The 13,402-nt window shown below is 49.4% G+C and overlaps 1 protein-coding gene and 1 pseudogene across 1 annotated transcript in view; both read left to right on the forward strand.

Annotated features, from left to right (window-relative positions):
* The first annotated feature begins 706 nt into the window (after window positions 1-706).
* The window catches only part of LOC137640203 (uncharacterized), a 129,986-nt gene continuing 117,290 nt past the window's right edge, over window positions 707-13,402 (forward strand). The window contains exon 1 of the mRNA XM_068372739.1: window positions 707-925. Coding sequence (XP_068228840.1) covers window positions 858-925 — 68 coding nt within the window. The 5' untranslated portion in view covers window positions 707-857. The remainder of the gene's footprint in view (window positions 926-13,402) is intronic.
* On the forward strand, window positions 7,991-8,109 carry LOC137640356 (5S ribosomal RNA; annotated as a pseudogene).

Consider the following 13,402-nt stretch of genomic DNA (forward strand, 5'->3'; position numbering starts at 1 on the left):
TTTTATAGAAAATTATGGAAGCATGAACGAAAAGGATAAGCTTTGTATATTGCGTAGTGATGGAAATGATACAACTGGGTATATGTTTAGCTGTAATGAATCAAGAAAGTTTAGAAGCAATGTCATAGAATTGGGGAAGTTAGAAACACCAACTAAAGAAGTTGCCCGATATGTTAGGTAGGCTTTGGAAGTTAAAAGTAAAAGTATGCAAGCTGTGCTGTCTGTGTAGGAGGCAACTAATGACAATGAATTTTCTGCAGATTGCAGCGCTTTGCATCCACGATTTGAGTAGTATGCCCACAATCATCGTATTGTGGAGAGAGCAACTAGGAAACTGGAACCTGTTCTCTATAGTTTATATAATATCTATTGTACTATTGACAAGAAAGAAATTAAAGTTACTTTATGACAATACATTTGCTTCAGTGATTTTTTTAGAGCAAGAACTAATACATTAAAACTAAGTATTGTAAATAGACACAATGGGGGGAATGTAAACTGTAATTTTTGCGAAAATGAGGAGGAAGATTTGATACATTTTTGTTGTTTTGCCAGAAATATAGAAAAGAAAGGAATGAAATAATTGAGCTACAACAACCATACGAGGAATACCTAAAGAAAATGTTAGGATTATTTTTATTTAGTGAAACAAATATAGAAGAGGAAAAAGAAGTATTAAACCTGATGTGGAGGAAAAGACAAAACAGTATAAGAAGATAAACTTTGGAGGCGCCGTTGCAAAGAGTACGAAGCCTCATCCCAGAACCTGAACCTGATAACAAATTTACAAAAATAAACAGTGATAGCTACGATTTCTTCACGATTTTCAAATGCAACTGTTGGAATGAAATATTGAAATGCCGAACTGTGCCGCAATAGACTGCCCAAATAGGCAGTGTGGAGAAAGCGAGAAAACATTTCATTTGTAAGTATGCCTTCTAGGAGAGGGACACTCCAAAATCAAACCATTGTTCTCTATTCTTGGGTAGTGTCATAGCCTCTGTACGATGGTCTTCCACAGTCTTGGGTTACCGTTCTCTTGCTTGAGGGTACACTCGGGCACACTTTTCTATCTTATTTCTATTCCTCTTGTTTTGTTAAAGTTTTTATAGTTTATATAGGAGATATTTAATTTAATGTTACTCTTCATGAAAATTTATTTTTCCTTAAGTTTCCTTTCCTCACTGGGCAATTTTCCCTGTTGGAGCCCCTGGCTTATAGCATCCTGCTTTTCCAAATGGGGTTGTAGCCTAGCAAGTAATAATAATAATAATAATAAGGGAACTCTTAGCCTACCCTCGAAATTTCACTTCTGCTAGGTAGACCGAAACTGTACCCAAACCTTGCCCAAAGTTCCAAATTGGGCTGTATCTATCACTCAGTCGAACTTGATCTTACTCTATCGCATCATAGTATAGATGTACAGTTTTGATCAAGGCTGGAGTAGTAACGATGAAATTAAAGTTTAACCAGCGGACTGCCAGGGGAATGCGGCCTAAGGACGACGGGTGCATCAGGAGCTTCATGATTTTATCATAAAACTATTTTTTTTTATTTAGGAGCCTTTGTATATCAGTGGCCAGTTCCTTACGCATTGATTATAAATGGACATCAACTAACCTAAACTTTCCCCCCTAACCTAACCTATAAGCTGTGTCCTTACCTACTTAACCTAATGGGGGGCTAACGCCCCCTTCAACCCCCCTTACACTGCAGTATTCTAAGTTAGACGTAATAATACATACAGGTGGCCGCTATCATACATACATCCCTTCATTTAATATTATTATTATTATTATTACTAGCCAAGCTACAACCCTAGTTAGAAAAGCAAGATGCTATAAGCCCAAGGGCTCCAATAGGGAAAAATAGCTCAGTGAGGAAAGGAAATAAGGAAATAAATAAATGATGAGAATAATTTAACAATAAATCATTCTAAAAACAGTAACAACGTCAAAACAGATATGTCCTATATAAACTATTAACAACGTCAAAAACAGATATGTCATATATAAACTATAAATACAAACTAAATTATCCAATATGTATACAGTATATCAAAGGAATGTACTTGAATTGAGTTAATAACCAATATTGAGTTAATAACCAATATGTTCAATTGTGAGCATAGCAAACCATGGCTAAGCGAAAACCATCAAGTGAATAATTAGCGTTAGTTCAATAATCAACATACTCGACACAATAAAATATGGGTGACGACGAACACGGATAGGAACGACCCTCGCTTTCTATGGGAGCAGCAGGCCTGGTAACCCAACCATCTTCACATATACCGCATTGGGTCATCCCTATATACTTCCTTGGGGACAAAGTGACACCCCCCATATTCCTTAATCTGACTTACAACATTGTCTCGCTTCTAGAACCTTCAATAGATTACCTGTTTACTTAAGCTAGGCCTATGGTAATTTTTTTTATTTTTGTACAGTGCTGTATTCTGTACCTTTCTCACAACCAAACCTGAAACTGCAGTAAAATTACCTAGCCTAGCTGGTGATTCCCTCAGGGACTCCTTACTAACTTAATGTAGTTATCTAATCACCCCTTCCAAATATTATCCATGAATTTATGTTGGGGCTCTCATCCTTAACTTATGTAACACATATTTAGAAAGGGGGTAGTATGTAGATTTGCGGACAGGTTGCTTGTTTCATCATTTTAGAAACTTATTGAAAAATTGTATGGAATTAAAAGTTGCTCACTGTATCTCAAAATCTCAGAAAAGTACCTTTCTAGTTTGATTATTCATAGATTTAATTTTGTCAAAATTTTGTAAAACTCCAGTGATTTTTTCCTTAACATTTTCTGTGAATGATGGACATAGCTTAGAATGTAGCTCTTCTTGACACACATCTAAAGAGGATACAACTAGCTAAATTATTGACACTTAATGAGGATACAGCTAGCTAAGTAAGGTTGGGGTACCTGTGGTTAGGACACATCTCATTGATTCTATTACAATTAAACTGCAATGATAAGCATACAGTAGAAAATGGAATCTATATACCAGTTTTCTATGTAGTTTATCGGAACCTGTCATCAAAAATATGTTCTATGTAATGTTTTTGGTAAGATGAGTTAGATAAACTGCCCCCCCCAAAAAGTAGTTGTTCCGTAACCGAAATACAAACCACGCTATTTACATTGGGTTTACCTTTTAGCGCAGCTGAAATGGCGAGCCTTTAGAATTTAACGAGGGTGTATTACCCCCGCGCTAGTTAACGGGGGGGGGGGGGGGGGGTAGGGGAGTGGTAGCTAGCTACCCCTGCCCCCCCCTCACACACAGGTGAATGCTCACTTTCACTTTTGGCTCGGACTGGGACAGACGTCTCTGTCTTGGTCCTCTCTTGGCAGCCATTGTTTGTTTAGTCTTTACTTAATCGCTTACTTTTTTTTACTCAATATATATGTAAACATGTTTTCATGTTTGTGTATATATTTGAGTATAGAAATCAGTAAGTTTCCTTTTCAGAGTTGTGTGTGTAGTGTACGATATCTCCGTGGAGTCCTCGGCAGTTAGGCCACCACGGCGTAATTTTATGGGTTGCGATCGAGTTTGACTTCGGTCTTTCTCTCTCTCTCTCTCTCTCTTGAGGTCGTTCACCCTTTTTTACTAAGTTTTACTACGCCCCTCGTAGCTTCCTTCCCGTGTGGGGGGGTTGCTACGCCGTACGTTTTGTCTCGATTAGTTTATGAATCTAATTGTAGTTGTTTTTTTCAGCTTGTAGAACGATTCCTTTCGGGGTTTTCGTTCCTTCTTTAGTGTTCATTCTTTTTTTAATTACATAATTACATAGTTTCATAACTATAATTGTTATAATTCTGTTTTGGTTACAGCTCTCCTTCCGTGAGTGTAAGTGGTTGTGGGGGCACGTGCCACTTATGTAATTCTTGTTTCCTTTCCCTCGGGATTCCTCTTCGGAGCCTTCCCGGGGGAATGAATGTGTACTAATGATTTTTGTTTTATTTTTTTACAGTTACCGATCTAGTTCGTTTCTGTAATATGGCAACGGTGTGAGCTGTCTTGTGGAGGCCTGGGGATTCGGCTGTTGCTGCCTCCCCTTTCGATTTTCGTCAGGGGCGTGTCTCCTTCTACTGGAAGTACTCCCGTGACGATTGACAGCTCTCCAGTTCATTTTAGAACTCTCAGGAGGCTTGCCTCCTTGGGTGGGTAACTTTCCTTCCAAGGGAAGTTTTTCCTGTCCAGGCTTGAGTTTTTCCCCTTCTGGGGGGTTCTTCTCTTGCCTTTTTTTCGTGTGACTATGCTCTTGGTGCTGAGCGGTCACACCTGCAGTTTCGCTCAAGGGGCTGGGCAACTGCAGGAGCCCCTCTTCGGAGGATTGCTTCTTTTAGGTCACTGGCTGACCAGTCTCTTCTACGAAGTGTTTCTCTTTCGTTCGCGAGAGAGTACACTCATAGAGACTCCTCTTCGGAGGTTTCTTCTGCTGCTGTTGCTGTTGGCCTCCTTCGCCGTAAGGCTCCCTGTCCGCCTCGTCGTAAGGGCCTCTCATCTCCCGATAAGGGTGCTAAGAGGCGCCTTTTTGAATCTCCGTTTGCAGCCTACAACTCCTTCTTCTTGATCTTCCGCCCTGGTGCAGATGGACAGCAGTCTGATCTCGTCTTCCGACGGGCAACAGTCTTCCCGACGGACAACGGTCTTCCAATGGACATCAGTCTCCCGGCGGACAGGCAACGGTCTTCCGATGGACATCTGTCTCCCGACGGACAACGATCCCTTCGGGGCAAAGGGTTGCCTCCCACGGGGGTTCTTCCCTTGCGTGTCAGGGTTCCCCTGCGCGCCCTTCTGCTGTGTTCGCTCCTACTCCTGCTCAGTGTTAGCGCACAGTCGCTCTCCTGCTCATCAGCGCTTCCTGATCGCTAGCGCTCTCCTGTTCGCCAGCGCTCTCCTGTTCGCCAGCGCTCTCCTGTTCGTCAGCACTCTCCTGTTCGTCAGCGCTCTCATGATGATCATCTCTGCTGTTCCTGTTGGTTCCTGTTACGCGCCCTGTGCGCCCACGTTCGCCCTCGCGATCTAGAACTTCGGTTCAGGTCTGGGTCAAGGACTCTTCTTCTTTGCGCAGGCTTCCACGCGTTGCCTTCTGCTCGTCAGTGATCATCAGCTCGCCAGCGACCTTAGATGCGTCAACGTTCACCTGCTCGCCAGCGATCTCTTACGCGTCAACGATCGCCACGCGTGTCAGTTCCCCTGACCACCATCAGTAGCGATCTAGCGCTCGCCTGCTGTGGACCACGATCTCCGGTAGCTGAGTCTTGCCGTGGATCTTCCTCCTGCTTGCCAGCGCTCACCTTTTCTTCTGTCCTCCTGTGCGCCAGCTTTCTTCATTTGCCAGCGCACATCTGCGCGCCCTTCTTTGCTACGCACCAATGGGCGCCAACGGTTTTCTGACCGTCTAGGATCGCCTTATTAACAGCTGGCTTCAGCGCTCACCGTCCTGATGCACCTGCGCGCCTTCTGTTAGCGCGATGCACGCTAACCATCACTACTCTCTCTCGCTTTGGCAACCGCCTACGCACCCGCGCGATTCTTCATCTGCTCGCTAGCATTTTGTTAACGCACCACCGCTCGCCAATGCGCCATCGCTTGCCGACGCGCCATTGCCCACCTGCGCGTCAGCGCTCACCAGCTCACCACCGATCGCCTGTTGATCCACATCGCCAGCGATCTTCCTCACCCACGCGGCAGCGCGTTTCCTCGCCATCGCCCCAGCGCTTGCGTTCGCCGCCTCGGTCACGCGCTCATTCACCTGCCCACCCTCGCGCCCACTCGCCTGCGCGACCGATCGCCCGCTCGCCCGCGCACATGCTCTCCAATGTTCGCCCGCGCGCGAACCAACGGTCTTCCATCGCGCGAACGGATGGTTTCCGTCGCGCGAACGGATGGTTTCCGTCGCGCGAACGGATGGTTTCCGTCGCGCGAACGGATGGTTTCCGTCGCGCGAACGGATGGTTTCCGTCGCGCGAACGGATGGTTTCCGTCGCGCGAACTTACGGTGTTCCGTCGCGCGAACTTACGGTGTTCTGTCGCACGAACTTACGGTGTTCCGTCGTGTGAACCGACGGTGTTCCGGCGCGCGAACCGACGGTGTTCCGTTGCGCGAACCGACGGTGTCCGTCGCGCGAACCGACGGCGTCCGTCGCGCGAACCGACGGTGTTCCATCGCACGAACCTACAGTGTTTCTTCGCACGAACGTCGGCTTAATTCTTGCAGTATCCATTGTTCGTCTATGGGTTATCGCTCGCCGACCACCAGCTCTCGCCCTTCCTACCACGCTCGCCCTCCTTCTGCGCTCCTTCGCTCACCTTCGTTTGCGTTCCTGCGTGACCGCGCATGGGCGCTTCCACGGGCAAATCATTGATTTACCATCGCGCGAGCTCCAGGGCGATTGCGACCACGATTTCCATTGGGGTTTTCGCAGCATGGCCAGCCCTGGCGAGTTCTTCTGGAGCGTATTTCCAGAACACGGCCTCACCCCGTAAACGCAGAGCATGGCACTTGCAAGAATAGGAAGAATCTTCAGGGAGGTCTGAGCAACACTCCTCTTTCCAGAACCTGGGTTAGCCCTTCCCTGTCATTCCCTGGAAGGATTTTTGGCGGGGGGCTTTCCGTTCGAGATTTGTCCATCGGCCAAGGGGTGACTGCTTACCCCTTCCTTTTCTCCACCTCGTGTAGGGGGCTTACCAGGTCCTTTCCCTCCTCGGTTACGGCCCGAGGTTTGGTTCAAGGAAGGTACAGGAAGATCATGGGTACTTTCCTCCTCTCGGGCTCAGACACCTTGGCGTTTCGTCGTTAAGTATCTAACTTGCGGGCAAGCTCGATGTTGGACCATCTGGACGCGCTGACCGAGGGCTTCCTTTCGGGTGTCTCTTCCGTGGATGTCGACAACCTCAGACACCCTTCCATCCTTGAGAAGAGTTTGTTTGTGCCCAAGGACAGAGACTTAGACAGCGGCTGTGCGGAGGAAATCGACTTCCGTTTTCACTCCTCCAAGGCGCTTTCTTCCAGACTCTGCAGGGCTCCAGCGCCTTTTTCTTTCAACCACGTCGGCCTAAGTTATCGGCTACGACAACTGAGACAAGGTGTCCAATTGCAGTTTCTTCCTGTCAGGAACAGATGGCACGGGAGGCTCCCCCGGGGGGGGGGGCATAGTCCTAAAGGTAGCTGCAGAGTTCACGAACTCTAGGATTGGCACCCCCCCCTTGCAGGTTTCTCGCTGGGAGGATGCTTAAGGTTTCTCATCCGGATGACAGCTTCCCGATGCCCATTCCCGCACGATCTCTGTGATCAGCCAAGGATATCGCGCCTGCCGTCTCTGTCAGTGAATTCAGTGTCTCTGAACCTCTATGCCATAGGGTCGGCAAGAGTTGCCCGTTTGGGCAGAATGATCCATTCCTTAGGAGAAGGTCCTCCATGGGATCATCGACGGCTTCACCCCCGGCTTCTTCAGTCGATCCTTTCTTGTAAGGAAGTATCTGAGTCGGGAGTTCCGTAGTCGACCTCTCAGCCCTGATCAAGTTTGTCGAACAAACTTCGTCCAGCGTAGAACAGCAGAATCGATCAGACTGGTAACGAGGAGACAGGACTCCTTAAACCCTGGATCGGAAGGACGGGTACTTTCAGTTCCCATTCCATCCATCTTCCAGGGAGCTCGTGGAATTCAGCCTAGACTGCAGGTATTCCTGCATATGATGCAGTGTGGCGATCCCGCCGTGGCATCGCAGGTTTTTTTCCCCAGAGAACTCTCCCTGCTCTCCTCATGGCCGCTCAGGTGCAGGCTTTCGCCTCCTTCGCTTTTTGGAGGGCTGGTCAACTCCGGTAGGCTCGGGTTCGACCTTCTTCAGCGCTGGAACAAGCTTCCGGATGCTTACCATGAGTGTGGGTTCATGGTATTTTGCTAGGAGCCTTCTCTCTTCTGCCTCAACATCTGGAGTATCTGGCCATGATATTGAGTCAACGGCCTTACCACGTTGGAAACCCCGCTTCTCGTCCGTCCAGCGAGGTTAAGCAACGTCGGTTCTGGTGGGTACTTGGATGGGTGACCACCTGGGGACGCCAGATTCTGTTGCCACCTCCTCCGAGCCTTCCCTTCAGTTGACTGTGGCAAGGCTGAGGAGAGTCGCAGTGTCTGTTCTCAGTCAAGCAGAGCTTTCAGCCCTACCTTGGAACGTTTCCTAGTTCTCCTTTCCTCATTGACCCGTCTATAGTTCCGAACGGTCGCCTCAGGATAAGTTCCATGTGGGCCGGTCCAAGTTCCGGTGGTTTCAGGCAACGATTAACCGGACTTCCTGGCCCCTATGGGACCAGCGGAACTATTAGACCTGCAATGGGTGTTGACCTATGCAACCTCTTGATGGGAGTGGATATTCTCGTCCTTTCCCCACATTCTTGATGCAGTTCTCGGACTCGTCAAAGAAAAAAAGGGGGGGCGGGGGGCATGTTCCGGTCCAGGCCTATGGTCAGGACCTGAAGGATACCTCTCCATCATTCAGGCAGGCTTAGGGGCCGTAGTCTGGCCCCTCTACAGATCCTACAGCTCCTGCCGAGTCGCTCCGTGCGCGTCGACTTCATGATTCTGGCGTGTTCCAACCAGCAGGGGACGCATTTTCACACCTCCACATCTTGCAGTAGAGATACCGAGATGATTGAGATACTCTCAATACCACCATCGGCTCTCTCATTCCAGGCAGAGGAATGTTCTCTCCGACTATCCGAGCAGAGCCTCGTAGAGAGAGTGTGCCTGGGGGTCTTTGGCCTTGAGTAACCAGCAAGTCCTGGTCTGGGGGACCTGATCGCGACAGCTTGGAACCTCAAGCTTCCGCTGTCCTTCCCCCCAGTCTCAGACCCCGAGACTCTGGCAAGATGCATTCCGGTGATGGTGGGACAACTTCGACGCCTGCGTCTTCCCTCCTTTTTGTCTGTGGACAATGGGTCTCAACAAGACCAGGTTGTCTGTCAACCTTTCAATGGGAGAGCTCCACTGGAACTATGCGCAGAACGGTTTCTGGACCCTCTGCTTCCCCTGACGGAACTCCCGGGAGAGCTTCTCCCACGGCACAGACTACTCAAACAACCACACTGCAACATCTTTCACGAACCGGGGCGTCGCTTCGGTTTCATGCCTGGAGACACTACGCCTCCTCCTCAAGAAGAGACAACCCGCTACAGTCGCGGAACGGAGGTCGCGTCATCTGCGATAGTCATCCGCAGGGGTCTTCCAGGCGAAGTGAAGAGTCTTCGGTGGTTGGTGCCGTGGGAGATATACCTCTACCCTTGAGGCCTCTTCTCCAGCAATAACGGTCTTATTGCCTTTCGGCGGGAGGAAACTCCTTTCCGCTCTCGGCAATGAAGCCTGTCGCTCAGCCTTTCCCTAACCTTCAGGCTTAAAGGAATAACTTTTTCCTGCCCGCTGGATCTTTCCTCGCTCATGCGAAGCTACGATCATCCCTGCCCTAGTCGGAGTGAGACCTCCAACTTGAAGCATGGCTCGGACTTTTTAGTCCCTTAAGAGATCTTCTCAAGACCCTTTACGACAGGCCTCGGATTGTATTCCGTCTTGGGTCTCCTGCTCACCCTGGCCGCGGCCAGTGTGTAAGCAATCTTCTTGGTCTCGTACGACTCCGCCATTTCTAAGGAAGAGAGGGAGGCAACATTCAGGTTCGCTCCTGAGTTGCTGGCTAGACTCAGAATCTTGGGGTCCCGGCCCTTCGGTCCAATTCCTTCAAGATTTCGAGTCTCCATTCTGTATCTGATATCCCAAAACCTTCTCTTTCTTGCCAGTAAAGGAATCGAGAGGTTAGCTTTGGGAACAGCTGCAGTTTGTCCTCAGTTGCAGCCGATTTGGGAGCACAAGGAGGACACGGGGGAGAGTCACCAGTATACCTCTTCAGCTCGGACTCAAGGACATTCATCTCCACCTGTTTCCAGACCCTCCCCCGTCACGTCGCCCTACAGCACGATGTTGGATACATCGCAACGTCCCTCGCCTTCGAGTAATACTACTCTGTGACGCAGGTGCTACAAGCTGGAGTCTGGAAGCGACTAATGACCTTCGCAGCCCGCTTCCTGCAGGGCGTGACCTACAGGAGTTTCGATACGTTTTCTATCGCTCTGTGGTGGCTACACAACAGCTGGTCTAACCTCAGGCTCCTTTTTGGACAGGTAGCAGAAGGTTGAGGGCATTGTTATCAGGTTTTAGTCTGCATGAACGAAAGAAGTATGTCTGGCCCTTATTTCTTTCTTCATCATCCCCTCTACGGGGAAGCAGCATCCTGGTCTCTGCATAGCTGACCTCGAACCTCTGCAGGTAAACCGTGCTTCCTTGTGTTCCGAGTATTGAGTCAATACTGTCGCGTCCCCCATACCCTGACGAGGTGGTATTGGGAACGTCCTAACCCAGAGTTCCTTCTGGAACTCCAGGTCAACTACCTAGGACGGGTCACACTTCTTCCTTCACACACAAGCTTATGTAGGCCACACGGTTCCTTGCGGAGCAAGGAACTTGTGAGGTGCAGGGACTCCTTTTCTCGAGTGCGACTCACTCGGATTCTGAGTCCCCGGGTAAAGCCAAAGCCAGTATGGCTGGGGACTTTCCACCCTACCTAAGGGGTAAGTCACCCAATGTAAATAGCATGGTTTGTATTTCGGTTACGGAACAAATGACAAATTCGAAGATAATTTGTATTTTTCCTAACCATACAAACCTTAGCTATTTACACATATTTGCCCGCCAGCCCTGTCCCCCAAGACAAGTCCTACCTCTAAGTGAAAGTGAGCATTCACCTGTGTGTGAGGGGGGGGGAGGGGTAGCTAGCTACCACTCCCCTACCCCCCGCTAACTAGCGCGGGGGTAATACACCCTCGTTAAATTCTAATGGCTTGCCATTTCAGCTGCGCTAAAAGGTAAACCCAATGTAAATAGCTAAGGTTTGTATGGTTAGGAAAAATACAAATTATCTTCGAATTTGTCATCTTGGGGCCTAAGTGCCAAGTCATTTGATAATGGATTGGCCCATTAAGGGTTAGAGGCCTTTTTTTAAGCATTAGATTTAGGACATATGTTATATTTTTTATTAACGTTCTGTAATATAAAATGATTCTTGAAAGGTACCAATACATTAATAGCAGTGACAATATTAATATTTTTTTTCTTTAAAAAGACATGTGTTGAGACAAATACAAACCCTTCGCTATTTATAGGGATATACTTTCGACGAAGCTGAAAGACGATCCATGATAATTTTAGCGAGGGATAACCACCTCAAGCGCTAGTTAGCTGGAGGTGTTGGGGGTACCTGGCTACTCCACTCACTCATGCACCTGGGCTGAGCAACCACTTTTTCTTTCTGGCTCGGTAGAGGACGGTGACTGCCGCTCTATCCTGCCGTTAAGATTTTCCATTTGATTGTTTAACAGTTAATTCTGTTTTTCTTATTCTTAAACTTATGTTTTTGTTTTATACATATGAAAACATACTCGTATGCTTTTATATATATTTAACCTTTTATCATAGTTGCAGTTTGTTTGACATAGTGGTATGGACTCGGTCTCTGTCGCATGGGAGTCGTCATTGTGTTGATACTCCTTCTCCCTTACTACGCTGCTCTCTCTCTTACGTGGATTGCCAATGGATAATTTGCCGGGGGACACTTTTCCCCTTTGTTCCGTAACCGAAATACAAACCACACTATTTACATGGGGTATTACTTTCGGCGTAGCTGAAATGACGAGCCATTAGATTTTTAACGAGGGTTTACTACCCCCTCGCTAGTTAGCGAGGGGGTAGGGGAGGGGTAGCTAGTTACCCCTCCCCCCTCACACACCGGTGAACTGATTCACTTCACTTTTGGCTCGGGTGACGGTCAGACGTGTCTACCTCACCCTCGCATTTTGACAGCCTTAATCTTTTTCGCTTTTTCTTTCAGAGTGTGTTCGGAAGTTGGCCTCTACCTCTATCATGCGGAAATGCCCCGACCGCCCTTGTGGGACGTTCATGTCGGCGGTCGAGACGGACCCTCACACCTTGTGTCCGTATTGCAGAGGTCAACGGTGTGATAGAGAAAATGTTTGCAGTGAGTGCAGGGAGTGGTCTACCTCCCAGTGGGAGAGGTTTTCCCGGCGACGGAAGAAGAAGTCTAAGCGGGATCTTTCTCCTTCAAGGGTTGCCTTGAAGAAGGAAAGTTCCAAGGACTCTTCTTTCGCTGCCCGAACCTCCTCCGAAGCTCCCACTCGATCGGTTTCTCGTGAGAGGCCGGCGAGTGGTAGCGTAGGCCATTCTTTTGTTGACTAACCTCGGGGTTCGGGAGAGGGAGTTGCCTCCCATAGCGAGGCAGCTCCTCCTCCTCCTCCGGGGGAGGATATTGATAACTCTGTGACTAATGATGATTTATTGCAGCTTTGGGCTTCCTTGGGGCTTAAGGGTTCGCCCTCCAGGGAAGCCCTGTTTGACTTGATCCAGTTGGGAGCAGCTGTCAAACAGTCGCCGGTGATAGCGGAGGTAGATCCTCTGTCTATCGTCGACATTGTTGTGGCAGAGGCTTCCGACGGGTCGGATCAAACAACTGCCTTGGTTGCTGATGTAGCTGAAGGCTCAGTTCCCCCCTCCGAACATCCTTCGAGGGAGAGCTGAGTCCAACGGTCTCTCCTGCGGGTGATTCTCCCCCTCGGGGGAGTTCACTGACAGAGACTCCTCTTCGGAGGACCGACGATGGTGTGCCTGCTCCTAGAGGTCGTCTTCGCCGCAAGGCTCGCCCTCCTCTCCGCCGTAGAGGCCTTCCTTCTCCCTACAAGGTGGTTAGGAGGCGCCTCTTCGGTTCTTCACCCTCGACGTCCCGCGCAGAGGTTCCTCCTCGACGTGAGCTGACCGTTGCAGCTGCATCCCTGTACCTCTCTGCAGATCGTTCGCGATCTCCAATGCCTACCAGACCTGTGGACCTGCCTTCTCCGTTCCTGGAAGCTGACGCGCTGTGGGCGCCCACGCACCCCGTTTTCCAATGGCCTCCGGTCCCTTCAGGGCAGAAGGACTTGTCTCACAATGTGAGCAAGTCTCTTCAGCGCCAGGTTTCACCTGCGCGCCCATGTTCTCCTGCGCGTTCGCGCGCGCTCTCCTGTAGTTGCTGAGGACCTTCCTACGCACCAGCGATCTCCTGCAGCAGAGGCAGAGTCATCTCGTCAGCGCTCTCCTGCTCGTCACCGTGCTCCTGTTCGCCAGCGCTCTCCTGCTCGCAAGCGCTCGCCTACACGCTGGCGCGCCAGCGTTCGCCTACTCGCCAGCGCACATCTGCGTGCCCTGTTCCTGTCACGCGCCAGGCGCGCCAGCGATCTTTTCCTGCGCGCCCTCGATCGCCCGCACTCCCACGATCCCC

The sequence above is a fragment of the Palaemon carinicauda genome, chromosome 4, assembly GCF_036898095.1.
Source record: "Palaemon carinicauda isolate YSFRI2023 chromosome 4, ASM3689809v2, whole genome shotgun sequence".
In the NCBI taxonomy this organism is placed as follows: Eukaryota; Metazoa; Arthropoda; class Malacostraca; order Decapoda; family Palaemonidae; genus Palaemon; species Palaemon carinicauda.